The sequence below is a fragment of the Nicotiana sylvestris genome, chromosome 9, assembly GCF_000393655.2.
Source record: "Nicotiana sylvestris chromosome 9, ASM39365v2, whole genome shotgun sequence".
NCBI classification, from domain to species: domain Eukaryota; kingdom Viridiplantae; phylum Streptophyta; class Magnoliopsida; order Solanales; family Solanaceae; genus Nicotiana; species Nicotiana sylvestris.
Window position 1 is genome coordinate 24,429,497 of NC_091065.1, and position 14,475 is coordinate 24,443,971.

The 14,475-nt window shown below is 36.8% G+C and overlaps 1 protein-coding gene across 1 annotated transcript; it reads right to left on the reverse strand.

Moving 5' to 3' along the window:
* Nucleotides 1-2,205: 2,205 nt before the first annotated feature.
* On the reverse strand, nt 2,206-13,212 carry LOC104218712 (syntaxin-71-like). The gene is made up of 9 exons (XM_009769276.2): nt 12,852-13,212; nt 12,622-12,747; nt 3,720-3,879; nt 3,503-3,588; nt 3,302-3,370; nt 3,186-3,230; nt 3,039-3,101; nt 2,836-2,912; nt 2,206-2,597 (listed from the first exon to the last, which is right to left on the reverse strand). The coding sequence occupies exons 1-9, from the start codon at nt 13,005-13,007 to the stop codon at nt 2,582-2,584; spliced, it is 798 nt and encodes a 265-aa protein (XP_009767578.1). The 5' UTR covers nt 13,008-13,212; the 3' UTR covers nt 2,206-2,581.
* Between the last annotated feature and the right edge of the window lie 1,263 nt (nt 13,213-14,475).

Here is a 14,475-nt window from a genome sequence, read left to right on the forward strand (position 1 = left end):
GTTGCTACTGCCATTTTTGCTGCTGTTGATTTTCTACTTTCTTCTTCTTCTTTTTGCGTTTCAACATCCAGGTACATACTTCGAATCACTTGATGTAACTTGAATTGAAGTTAAAACGGGATTATGCATCGAATCTGTACATTTGGATGCTATTTATCGCCTTCAATTTCACAGATGTCAAATGAAGTAGATTCATCTAATATTAGTTCTGTTTTATATTTTGTATGAATATTGGAAACATGACTGTTTAATTGAAACTGTTAGGTGTGTAGATTTCTGTGACAGAAATTTAAATTATGTAGATAGTTTATAAAGGTCATGTCCCGTAGTTGTTGATTTGAAAAATAAACATGTTTAAACTTTGACGCAAAACTAGTAGGACATTAAGCGAGTAATTTCGCAGAATCGTTAAGTCTGCCGTATTTGAAGTTTGATTCGATGTATTAGGGCTAAGGTTATGAACTTAATAGGCATGAGTTGATTTCGAACAAGGTTTGTGAGAATTCTTTCAAGGTAATAGATTTTCAAAATGTCGATTAAGTTTAACAACTTTCGAAAGTATTGGTAGTCAAGTTTGGTCCGTCTTCAAATAAATAAAAAATTAGCTCCAATGGTTCAATTTGTCTAATAATGTGATGTTTAAATTAGTTAAAGAATAATGGGTTTGTTTTGACGATAGCGTTTGTCAATTCTATATCTTATTTATAATTACACTTTCTTTTAGTAGTGTTCAATTATAGAATAAAGCATGAAATAATTTTCTTTTGAGTAAATTCGATTGCGATTTTGCGTTTAGCATTTTGGTAACCCAATAATTGATAAAAGGTTCAAACTTGCCAAGCTCATAATTTAATTAGCGTATATTTTTCTTTCTTTCATTTTAGAGACAAACATAATAGAAAAAATGTAGTCGCTGTAGGTTTATCATTTCAAAAAAATGAGACGAGCCTCGCCAAATAAAAAATGCAAATTGCGGGGCCCTCAATAATTGGTCAAAAAATAAAATACTTAGAATTTGGGATGGATTGTTTAGTGAATTTCACTGTTCTCCCCAAAGATAATAACGCGTTAGACTCTTTAGGCGCGACTTAATTAAATTACATTCTTAAATTCGGGTGCGCATTTATGTGACCCAAATTCAAATCTCAACGGAGTCGGAATGTGTTAACAACCACGGGTGCATTGATTGTGACGCGGTTCGAGATGCATTTTCACGACGTTGCAATTCTATAAAAATAATAAAAGCGGTTTAAACTTAATAAAAGCACACAAGTTATAACATGTATTAAAATCAGATATTTAGCAATTATAACAATTTAAGCGACCGTGCTAGAACCACGGGATTCGGGGGTGCCTAACACATTCCCTCGGGTCAACAGAATTCCTTACTTAGAATTTCTGGTTCGCGGACTTCATTTGGAAAGTCGAATAATTTCCTCGATTTGGGATTCAAGATAAACCGGTGACTTGGGACACCAAAAGTCAAACCTTTCCCAAGTGGCGACTCTGAATTAAATAAATAATCTCATTTCGAATATTGTCACTTAAATTGGAAAAACTCCCTCGCGCATTTACCCTTCGGGGCGGGCGCGCAAAAAGGAGGTGTGACACCACTAGGTCACATCCTTGGGTGTCATGCTCTCCAAACGTGCAACAAAGCGCAAAACATTCTCAATTCACAAAATTTAAGATGATTCACACACCTTAGGTCATGAGAAAAATACATTTTTATTTCTATTGGCTTGTTGTAATTTACATGCATCTACTTTAAATAATTCCTATCGTAAATCTCATCAAGCTTTGCACCTTTGGTTCTAAAGACCAAACTGTATTCTACTTGAATATAAAGCTGAATAACATATCTTAACCAACAAATGGAGTAGATAAAACCAAGTACTAAATGTAGAGCTGAGCTCTGCATTGTGCTTAAGTTGAACAGAAGCAAGTGGATCAACTTGGCAGATCGATTTAGATGCACGCACCACGTTCAATGACTTTATAAACACATTTTACAGACATCGTACTTCTTTTACTATCTATTACTCTTTGGATATTATACTACTTGTACCAATCTATTATTCTAATCAGTCCCTTAAGTTTTTTTTTTTTTTTTTTTTCCATTTTCCTCTATGAAGAGCTCACATAATGCTTAACCAGTACCTACATATGTTACAAGATGAATTTGAGATTGCTTCAAGAAAGAAATACCAAATAATGCAACGACAAAAGTTCATAATAGTAGAAAGGATAGTGTAATACATTGAAAAGCTACCACAAATACGACTGGAAAATCTCTGATCCTTGTTTTTGAAAAACAAAAAACTAGTCCTTTGGGTGTGGGGGTGGGGGCGGGGGGAGGGGATACAGAGTTTGGGAGACAAAGAATAGTAAGGTCTTTCGCAACCAATGCTAGAAGAAAAGGAATAGATAGTATCCAGACACGTCTGATGCCTCGACAATAGAAGTCAGAACAAAAGAAGCAAATTATCAAGGTGTATACACAAGCACACAAATTTCTACAACCAAATCCAATCAAATCCTCCATTTTAGTAAAAAAGTGGGAATGCCCGCGGACGAAAACTTACTTCTTCAATACACTGCAATAGAATATCAGTCATAAGTAAGCAATCAGATCGATTCTTAGAGTTCAAAGTATCAACTACCAACTAAAATTTGTGACATGCAACCCTCAAAGTTATGATGCATTAGTTCCTTGACCAATGCCTCGTGATTGTGGATAGTGCTATTCATAGATATAATTATTGAATATCCTCGAAAGTAACCAGGGTGGGTTACACAACTGGGTTCTAAAAGATTGTTAGAATGAGAACTTACTTATACAAATAGGCTGCAATTCCGAGAATTATGATCAGTAAAATGATGTCAATGCAGAAGTTTCGACTAGATCTCAGCTGGAACACACACACACACACAAAAAAAAAGGAAATCGTCAAATCTGGTACATCAAATGATAGGAGTACTACCCTGCAGACTGCCTGAACTTAAAGAGGACATAATAAAGTGGCAGCTCAGTTTACCTGGTTAACTGTGTCCTTAAGCCTAACATTTGTGTTCTTAAGGTCAGATGAAGCCTTGTCGATCTGTCCACAAATCAAAGCGAATGAGCACAAGTTCTGAACTCTTGTCATTTAATTGACTAAAGAATTGCAGTAAGATTTCCCAACCTTAGTGTCAATCTCATCCATCAGAGGGACTTGCCTATCCAACTCCTGCATACATTGGAGCATCATTAATATCCTTACTTTACAAGGGGCAAAATAGATCACAAAAGAAGGCAGACCTCATTCATATCACTGGCCATGTTTTTCAAAGTATCCAGACCTTCTGATATGACCTCCAAACCTTGGTCCTGTGAGAAGTTGAGACAAAATCATGCATCTTCAACAAACCAGCAAGCCAGCATGGACACGTAACAAAATGCAAAAACTTCCAATGAATCATGAACAAGTGCATGATTAAATATTCCAAAAGAAATACATGCCTGTTTCATTTTGCGCATTTCATACTCTTGTCGGAATTGACTTGATTCTTCAGTTTGTTGAAAGTACTCATTGTCAAAACGTCCATCTGTATCCAATCCAAATACAGAAAGGAAAAAACAAAATAATGCTACTATGAAGGAGTTGTATAATATTGAAGTTGATAGTCAAATTGCCTGTAGTGGAAAAACTTTGAGAGGGATGAAACTTTACAATCACCTGAATCAAATTTAATTTCTGCACGAGAACCTGAACCTCCCCATCCTCCTGATTGTTTGGGTGCAGCTGCTGCACCATCGGGAATTGCATTTATCCTATCAGGTAATGCAAGCACCAAATCATTACGTGCAGCAAATTCTTCACTTGAAAGCCCCTTAACCTGCAAGAGGAAGTATTATTAATTGAGAAAACAAACTGTGAGAAGGCACGAGAGAAAATATGATATATTGATATTGTGTGTTCAATACAATACAAGAGGTCCTTATTTATAGCTATACTAAGAGGTCTTACTACTCCTATTCCAATGTGGGACAAGACTACATTATGTACATATCTAACACTCCCCCTCAAACCGGTGCATACACATCATATGTATCGAGCTTGTTACACATGTAACTAATACGAGAACCAGTAAGAAACTTAGTGAAAATATCTGCTAGTTGATCATTCGACTTTACAAACTTTGTAACAATATCTCTTGAAAGTATTTTTTCTCTGACAAAGTGACAGTCGATCCCAATGTGTTTAGTCCTCTCATGGAACACTGGATTTGAAGCAATATGAAGAGCAGTTTGGTTATCACACACTAGTTCCATCCTGCTGATTTCTCCGAACTTTAACTCCTTGAGCAACTGCTTGACCCAAACTAACTCACAAGTTGCCATAGCCATGGCCCGATATTCGGCTTCAGTGTTAGATCGAACAACTACATTCTGTTTCTTGCTCTTCCACGAGACCAAATTACCTCCTACTAGAACACAATATCCAGATGCAGATCGTCTATCAAAAGGTGATCCTGCCCAATCAGCATCTATGTACCCAACAATCTGCTCGTGGCCTTAATCTTCGAAGAGTAATCCTTTGTCTAGAGCTGACTTTATATACCGAAGAATACGAACAACTGCATCCCAGTGACTATCACAGGGAAAATTCATAAATTGACTTACAACACTCACCGAAAAAGAAATGTCAGGTCTAGTCACTGTGAGGTAATTCAATTTTCCAACCAACCTCCTATATCTCGTAGGGTCTCCAAGAGGCTCTCCCTGTCCAGGCAGAAGCTTAGCATTCGGATCCATAGGAGAGTCAATAGGTCTGCAACCCATCATTCCAGTCTCCTCAAGAATGTCTAAGGCATACTTCCGCTGTGAAATAATAATACCTGAGCTAGACTGAGCGACCTCAATACCTAGAAAATACTTCAGACTGCCCAGATCCTTAGTTTGGAAGTGCTCAAGGAGATGTTTCTTCAGATTAGTAATACCATCTTGATCGTTGCCAGTAATAACAATATCATCAACATAAACCACCAGATAAATACACAGATTCGGAGTAGAATGCCGATAAAACACAGAGTGATCAGCCTCACTACGAGTCATGCCGAACTCCTGAATAATTATGCTGAACTTACCAAACCAGGCTCGAGGGGACTGTTTCAAACCAAATAGTGACCTGCGCAATCTGCATACACAACCACTAAACTCCCCCTGAGCAACAAAACCAGGTGGTTCTCCATATAAACTTCCTCGTCAAGATCATCGTGGAGAAAATCATTCTTAATGTCTAACTGATAAAGAGGCCAATGACGTACAACAACCATGGACAAAAAAAGACGAACAGATGCTACTTTAGCCACGGGAGAGAAAGTATCACTATAATCAAGCCCAAAAATCTAAGTATATCCTTTTGCAACAAGACGAGCCTTAAGCCGATCAACCTGGCCACTCGGACCGACTTTGACTGCATAAACCCAACGACAACCAACAGTAGACTTACCTGCAGGAAGACCAAGTGTCACTCGCATGTAAAGCAGACATCTCGTCAATCATAGCCTGTTGACATCCAGGATGAGATAGTGCCTCACCTATAGACTTTGCATAATGAGGTGACGACAGACGATGATAACTTAGACCAACATAGTGGGAATAGGATTAAGTGTGGACCGTACACCTTTGCGGACTGCAATTGGTTGACTAAGAGGAGACAAGTAAGCAGTAGGTGCAGAACCTGATGCAGGACGTGAATCACCTGGGCCTGATGCTGGATGTGGACGACGATGATAAGTCAAGAGTGGCGAAACTGCAGAAGGTTGAACTGGATTATGTGGAGGAACTAGAGCTATAGATGGTGGAACGGGAGCTATAAATAGTGGAGCTGGAGATGTAGAGGAAGAAGGATGGGAGATAGTGACTGAATCTCCAAAAGAAGAGACTGGTAGTACCTCAGAAATATCTAAGTGATTACTTGGACCTGTGAAGTATGATTGGGTTTCAAAAAAGGTAACATCAGCGGACATAAGGTACCGCTGGAGGCCAGGAGAATAACATCGATACCCCTTTTGCATTCTCAAGAAACTAAGAAATACGCACTTAAGAGCACGGGGAGCTAACTTATCTGTTCCTGGAGTAAGGTTATGGACAAAACAGGTGCTTCCAAAGACACGGGGTGGAAGAGAGAACAAAGGTAAGTGGGAAAACATGACTGAGAATGGAACTTGGTTCTGGATAGCTGAAGATTGCATACGATTAATAAGATAGCAAGATGTAAGAATTGCATCCCCCAAAAACGCAACGGAGCATGATTGTATAAGTAGGGTAAGAGCAGTTTCAATAAGATGTCTATTCTTTCTTTCAGCTACCCCATTTTGTTGAGATGTGTACGGACAAGATGTTTGATGAATAATCCCATGAGATTTCATAAACTGCTGAAATTGGGAAGACAAATACTCTCGGGCATTATCACTACGAAATGTGCGAATAGAAACCCCAAATTGATTTTGAATTTCAACGTGAAAGGTTTGCAAAATAGAAAACAACTCAGATCGATTTTTTATCAAAAATATCGAGGTGCACCTAGAATAGTCATCAATAAAACTGACAAAGTAGCGGAATCCTAATGTAGAACTGACACGACTAGGACCCCAAACATCTGAATAGACTAAAGTAAAAGGTGACTCTGCTCGATTATCAATACATCGAGGGAAATGAGAGCGAGTATGCTTACCGAGCTGGCATGACTCACACTCTAGAGCTGACAAGTGAGATAAAGCAGGTACCATTTTCTAAAGTTTTGACAAACTGGGATGTGCCAACCGTTTATGTAATAAAGCTGGTGAATCAGTAACACGACAAGTTGGTGATGGAAGACAAGATGTAAGTCCATGTGATTTAGCAAGGATAAGGTAATAAAGTCCATTTGATTCACGCCCGGTACCAATGATCCTCCCTGTAATGCGTTCTTGTATAAAAACATGATCATCAAGAAATAAAACGGCACATTTAAGTGATTTAGCTAGGCGACTAATAGATATGAGATTAAAAGGACTATTAGGGACATAAAAATTTGAATCTAAAGGTAAGGAAGGAATTGGACTTGCTTGACCTATTGCAGTTGCCATGGTTTGAGACCCATTGGCCATTGTGACTCTTCGAAGAGATTGAAAATACGAAATAGTAGTGAAAAGAGATTTGTTACCAGAAATATGATCCGATGCACCTGAATCAATGACCCAAGACTCAGAGGATGAAAATTGAGAGACACAAGTCACGCTATTACCTGTTTGAACAACGGAAGCTATCTCAGAAGATATCTGCTTACCTGCTTTGTACTGAAGAAACTCAAAATAATCCGCTAAAGAAACCATCCGACTATCCGAAGTATCGATTCCCATGTCGCTATAATTAATAGTAGGGTTAACTTGAAATAGTGGAAATTAGTAACTCCTTTGGGAAAACTGAAGATCACTAAGAAAACACTGTTTCTACGCCGGAAACTTAACACTGTTCTGCGTGGAAAACACGGTTCACGCCAGAAAATACTGTAGCAACCGGAAAAAATTCAAAGTGACCAGAATGAAATAAAAACAGTAGGTGTAGGATCGGAATTACCAGACAACCCAACTGTTCTGAAGAAACTTTTTCAAAAAATGGCCGGAAGTCCACTTTTGAAATCACTGTTCACGCCGGAAAAATATAAAAGTGGTCGGAATTTGGTGTAACCTGGATGGGTAAGCTCGAAATTACAAGGGGAACAATCTGTCCTGAAGAGTCGTCGCCAAAAAATGGCCGCAAGGTGGCCCACGCGACGTCGGAACTTCGCCAGAAAAGTTTCTTCCGACAGCTACAGTAGCGAAAAAGATTTCGCTGGGGTTTGGTCGCCGGACAATGACTACTCTTGTGGTAGTGTTGGATTTTGCGCAACACTGACCGAGACAAAGCCGACGCAGAACAACTTTGAAAAATCGCCGAAAAAAAAAGGTTCTGGTGACTGATTTCACTTCCCGGAATCGCTGGAATTTATGCACAACGATAAATATCTTACGATAGCTCTGATACCATGTGAAAAGGCACGGGAGAAAATATGATATATTGAGAAAATATGATACATTGATATTGTGTGTTCAATACAATACAAGAGGTCCTTATTGATAGCTATACTAAGAGGTCTTACTACTACTCCTATTCCAATGTGGGACAAGACTACATTATGTACATATCTAACACAAACCAAATGGAATTAGGTTGTTTCTGGTGATGAAAGGGCAAATACTAATTGGACAACAGCAGAAAGAAAACAGTTCCAAAGACATCTGTAATATTCATAATAACGGAAAAAGGAGGGTAAGAGAGGTAGTGACAAGCACCAGTTGCACATACAAAGCTCCTAAATGACGGTATAATTCTGTATCTTCTAAACAGAAAAGCATGCTGCAACTACAGAGTGAAAGACAGCAAGAAGTCAATAACTATCATCCCTAGAGCGTGTTTGGATTGGCTTTTGAGCTGGTCAAATCAGCATTTAAGTTCTTTTTTTTTTTAGCTTTTTCAGCGTTTGGCAAAGTTAAAAAGTGCTTAAAATAAGTTAAAAATTGCTTAAAACAAGCCAAAAGCAATAACCAGGGCAACCCAACTTATTGCTTTTTGTCTTAAAAGAGCTATTTCTGCTGAAAAGACTCCTTTCTTAAGCCAATCCAAACAGGCTCCTAGTGAGAGATTGGACGACACCGGCTCATAAGAGAATTGAGATCTACAAACTATCACGCCCTTCCAATCAAGTTTTGCTCTTTATTTTACATATACTTAATTTATACTAATCACACAACTTAGTGGTCCTTGTGCTCTTTACTAGCAAGATGTGAATGATTTCTATAAGTAGACCTATGCTAATGAATACTGATATTAAAACTGACTGGGCATGAAAGAAGTTGTGGAAGAAAAAGTAAAGGAGATGAAAATCAATTTAAATTTACTTAGGAGTTTGTTCCCCAGGAAGAGCTGCAACAGCATCTAAGGAAAAAAAGTATTCATGAAATCCCAGAACCTAAATCAATTAACACTACCAACTCTGACCTCGAATACCCCCTGAACTCCGCCTTCCATCCCCACCACCCAGGCATATAACAAAAGATGAACAAGAAATCGAATTTAACGACATGACAGCTTCCAGAAAGGAACTGTAAAACAGCATAATTCTTGAAGTACTGACTACTTGACAACAGAGACAAGTATGGCTCAAATTGCAGTGATTCTTAGTAGACTTCTTCCGGTTGTTGGTAGTATGTTATGACTGTTGTATAATCTTGTATGCCCTTCTAATCTTCACAATAAATTTATTTACTTACAATGAAGAAATGGGTCTTGGGCCTAGTTCAACTCAAAAGCTAGCTCATGAGAGGAGATTGCTTTCAAGACCATAAAAGGCGACCTCAACCTATTCCCTCAACCAATGTGGGACTTAACATCCCCTCACATGCCCAGTTCCAGGACTGGACAACTAATGCATGGATAACAGGGGGGTTCAACATTGAGAACACAACAACAGGGATCAATGGTCTGACTTTGATACCATGTGAAGAACTGAACCTTGGGCCGAACTCAACCCCAAAAGCTAGCTCATGAGAGGAGGATTGCCCAAGATCATATAAGGCGACCACTACTCATTCCCTCAACCAATCTAGGACCTAATTTATCAAAAAACTAAACCAAAAAAAAAAATAAAAATAGCTCGTCCTTAACTTAGTCATTATACTGCCAGATATTAGAATTGTTGATCTCCTAATAGACTGATAAAGTACTAATAACCAGCAAATGCCAATTAAATTACCAAGAACTTGGTTAAACATGCACTTGGTCATGTTTACTGAATGTATAAATGTTCCTTCTTGTATTGTATTCCACGTCAATCTTGTCAATATTCAGAGAAATCCTAGCACCGATGTCTTATAGTATAACAATAGAGAAATCCTTTCAAGAGATTGAAGTCTAAAAATGCTGTTCAAATGGTTTCACTCTTTCTTTCTTCCTGGCTAAGGTAAAAAATCGTTTTGGTCTTCGAAGGCAAAGACATTAATTTAAGACTCTTTGACAAGAAACTGCAAATCTGTGCGAAGTACATGTGGAACGGTGCTCCCGAAATAGAGATAAAATTTCACTGTTACCATCTCTCCCCCAACCCAGCACTGTGAAGATCTTCAATTGCAGCACTTCTCTTTTTTTATTAATTTACATTTTTCTTAAGCTTCTCTAATCTCTTTAAGTTTAATATGTTAGGATGTGTGTCGCCAAGATTACACTGAGTTCATTGTATGTCACATCAAATTATTAGGGCAATTAGTATTTCTCATAAAAATGCAACTAAGATTGCTAATGTCCACAATTTCTTTTCCAGAAAAGTATCTGCCCATCTTTAAAAAAAACAAACTCATTTTAAATCGTTCAACCGTCACTCAGACCTCTTTTCCCATGTTTTAGCAACAATGACATTCATAGAATAGAACTGAACAGAAGATTGCCAATGATGAGAAAACAAAGAATCTGGCCAGAGTGCTACTGACCATGTCACTCCAATAAGACAGGGAAACAAAACATACTAAGATATGACTCCAAATAAGATATGGTCATTTGCACCCACTTTTATGAACACGAGCACCCATGTTACATGAACTCAGCTATGGAAATTGTATCCTATATGCAAGGTTTGTTTTACTAAGGGGTTCGAGCTAAATTCTAGTGTATTTTGAAGAATCTGCACATAAAAGAGCCACATCCATCCACACCCATCGGTCACGGGTATGATGAGACAAATGGAGGATCCATGTAACATAGAGTACACAACATAATGGGAAGTTGGACTCGTCCACAAATTGGCTTCTATACCTAAATCATATAAGTAAACTCTAGGACTATTGTACATTTTTGTCCCTCTTCCTGATCTATCTCACAGATATCTCCAGTATTACAAATTATTATGTTACTAATAGTTCTCTTTTGAGAAACAAAATATTTATAAAATCATCTAGAGACACATAATGGATGATTAGTTAAAAACACACAAATGGTTTTATATCTAAATCTTACAAATAAACCACACATCCACTGTCCTTAGCATTAACCTTTCATGCACAAGGGTTTTGTTTGATATTGATAAGTAATGAAAATGTTATCATCCTATAAAAACAAAAGTAATGAAAATGTTGTCATACATACATCAGAGAGAGAAAACTAACTAAAGATGCCAAGGTAATGCAGAATACATCACTATGAAGTGCAAGAAAAACTATGGGATAGAAGAAGGCTTCATTGTTCCAGCATGGCTACTGTGAAAAAGTTGCATATAAACATTTTCTTTTTATATTGTTAAACGTGGAAAGTTGCAAATAAACCTATTTAGAATTAAACTAAAACCTCATCAGGATTTCAATAAAAAACGTACAAATCTTTAATAAGAAATAACAACACTTCAAGAAGCTAAAGGTAAAATAAGCAAGCATGATAAATGACCAAAAAATCCCAACATAAACTAAAACTAATTTATTAACATACGAACTTCTTAGGGTTAATTACATTTTATGACATCATATTTTTAGATTGGCATTCATAACCCTCCTCTGATAGCAAAATATACTCGTAAACCCCCTTTCATGAGCTAGAATAGAATGTTTTAAAAAACTTCACTCAAACTGATAAAAATCTGGATAATACAATCTCGTCTGTGGTTCTACTTCAAAAATGAGCTTTTTCATGTAATTTCATCTTGTTGTCCACAGGTACATTGGTTACAAGCGTGAGGAAAATGCAAGTTGAATACCATCAGAATTCCCTCAAATAAATGAACTTTAACAAGTCAACTGAAAGACCCTATCCCAAGACAACAAGAAAATAACTTGGGCTAATATAATTTATAAGTACGAGGACATATATAAAAGGAATGCTGTTCTATGAAAGTCTAAGAACCCATAACCATCGAGTCACCTAAACATAGCCTCGGGCAATTTGGCATTCATATGGCACTTTCTACCAATATATGCTTGCTATGAATCTCCGATCTCTTGAGCTACTACATTATCCAACCATAATAACAAGTGCGTCCAATAAATCTGAAGCAGACAAATGCATCAGAGAAAACTCAGTAGAGTAAAACACAAACTAGACTAAGCTCAATTATGTTTTTTTTTTCCGTATATCCTTGACGGGTCATAGTCGCTCTACATTACAGTGACAGATCTAGCCTTAGTGCTACGGTTCAACCAAACCCGGTATTTTTGAAACGGAACACAGATATACATGTGAAAACCATCAAATTTTCAACAAATATTAGATTTTGAACTCAAAATTACAAAAGTATAGTGAGTACAGTGACAAGAACTTTAAAAATTAAATCTATCAAGTTAAAATCATGGCTCTGCTTCTTTTACATTGTATCAGAACATACTTAACATCTGAAAAGAAAATATTAGACCAAAAAAACAAATACTAAAAAATCTCTAATTTGATACATCAAAAAAGTATCTCAGTTAGTTAAGTTAAAATCTGATTCTCAAAGGGCACAATTGACCAAATTAAGAAGGATGACAAGCTGGACAATGTGCTAACTACTGAGATCATAAAATCAAGTGAAAATGCACCTTCTTCATAGCCAGTCTCTGCAATTTAGGAACCTCCTCTACTAATCTAGCCTTAGTTCTTCGAATCTCCGCATTGATCGCCACAGCAGACGCTCTATTTTTCTCCTTCGAAGCTGTCTCTGCTTTCTGTAACCGCAAATTGCTTCAAAAATTTCAAATAATTCTAACTAAACTCGATCTATTTTTTGCTTTTGTTGACAAAATTGAATAGCAGTGAAAATAGAAGTGACCTGAAGAGCAGCTTCAATGTCGGCATCGACGGCGGCGTAAAGGCGAGCGAACGCATCGTCGCCGGAGATGTTTGAATCTTTCTGCTTATCGATGTCGTACCTGTCGTATTTCTTGCAAATTGAATCGACGCGAGTAAGAATGTCGATTACACTCATTTTGAATCTTTTATCTGCTCAGATTTCAGCTTATCTCAAATGGCGACGAAGAATAGGCAGATCAAAGAATGCAACAAGAAAAAAGGAAATGAATTGAGAAGAGATTGGAAGAAAGGGGAACAGTTTTGGGGTATTAGTTGGGAGTTTTGTTTTTTCAAACAGGGGAAGACATTGCTGCTGTGGGTGTAGTTGTACAGGCTGGAATAGACTTAACAGACTGGTAATGGGTTCCTTTATTTTATTTGTTTTATCGAATTAATAATTCTACTAAAATAAATTCACTGATAAAAGAAAAAGACAGTTCTAGATAAGTAGATTTGGATTGAAAAAGTTTATCTTTTCTCTTATGGAAGGATTATTTTTTTTATTTTTTTTAATTACAATAGTTTCAGGCCCGAGTGTATCATTAACGGGTTCGGACGAACTCAATAGATTTTACTTAGACCCTGTTTTGTATTAGAAAATTCACTAAACATATATAAATATTTAACTGCGAACACAGTGATTAAATGAATTATGAGTTTGGTGACAGGTTCGGAACTCATCAACTTCAAATTATGGCTCCGCCTCTTCTCTGATCAATCAATTAAATTACAGTCAACTATACGAGGTTATTTGGTCAAGTTATCAGGTGGTTAAACTAATTTATAAGTATTTTTAGCTTAAATACGAGTTAGACAAACACTTAAAGTGATTAAAAATCAAATGTTTATAAGTTAAAATCAGTCAAAACTATAAGTTAGTTATCTACGACTTAGTGGAAAGTCATAAGTTTGCCAATTGTATCTATCATGTCATTCTCCTAAGTTACTAAGTCCAGATATTTGAATTGTCAGCATTTAAATGTAGCATCGCATTTAATTTCACTTCAGTTTCATTCTTCTTATGGAAACTAAATTTGCAGTATATCTTGTTTTACTTATATTCCCTCCGTTCACTTTTACCTGGCATGTATATTAAAAATAAATTTTTATTTTCACTTGTCACGTTACGCATATTAAGAGAAGACAATTTTTTTTTCATATAAACTCACAATATTTATTACTCATTTCAAATTATTTTTTCAAATCTAATAAAATATGCATCAATTAATATGAGTATCATAGTAAATTATGCACTTCATTTATTATTTCTTAAGGGGCGTGAAAAGTCAAAACGTAGTGAATGAAGGGAGTATTTATCTAATGACCCTTAACATTCACTTCGTCACTTCGTCAGATAACATAACTTCATTTGAAGGTAACATGGCAATTTGCAGCTTCGCCATATATAATTGGTTAGTTGATCCACAACAGAGAGTAAAGAAATATGGTATTTCAGGTTGATCCCTAGTAGAACCTCACTATTATATATGGGTCAAGAGAACTATATAAGCCCAAATGAGTGGCCCAAGAGATGAAAGACAGATAAGTCGGGTGAAATTCAAAAATAGCCAAATTTATAAGTGATAATTGAAAAACAGTCATAA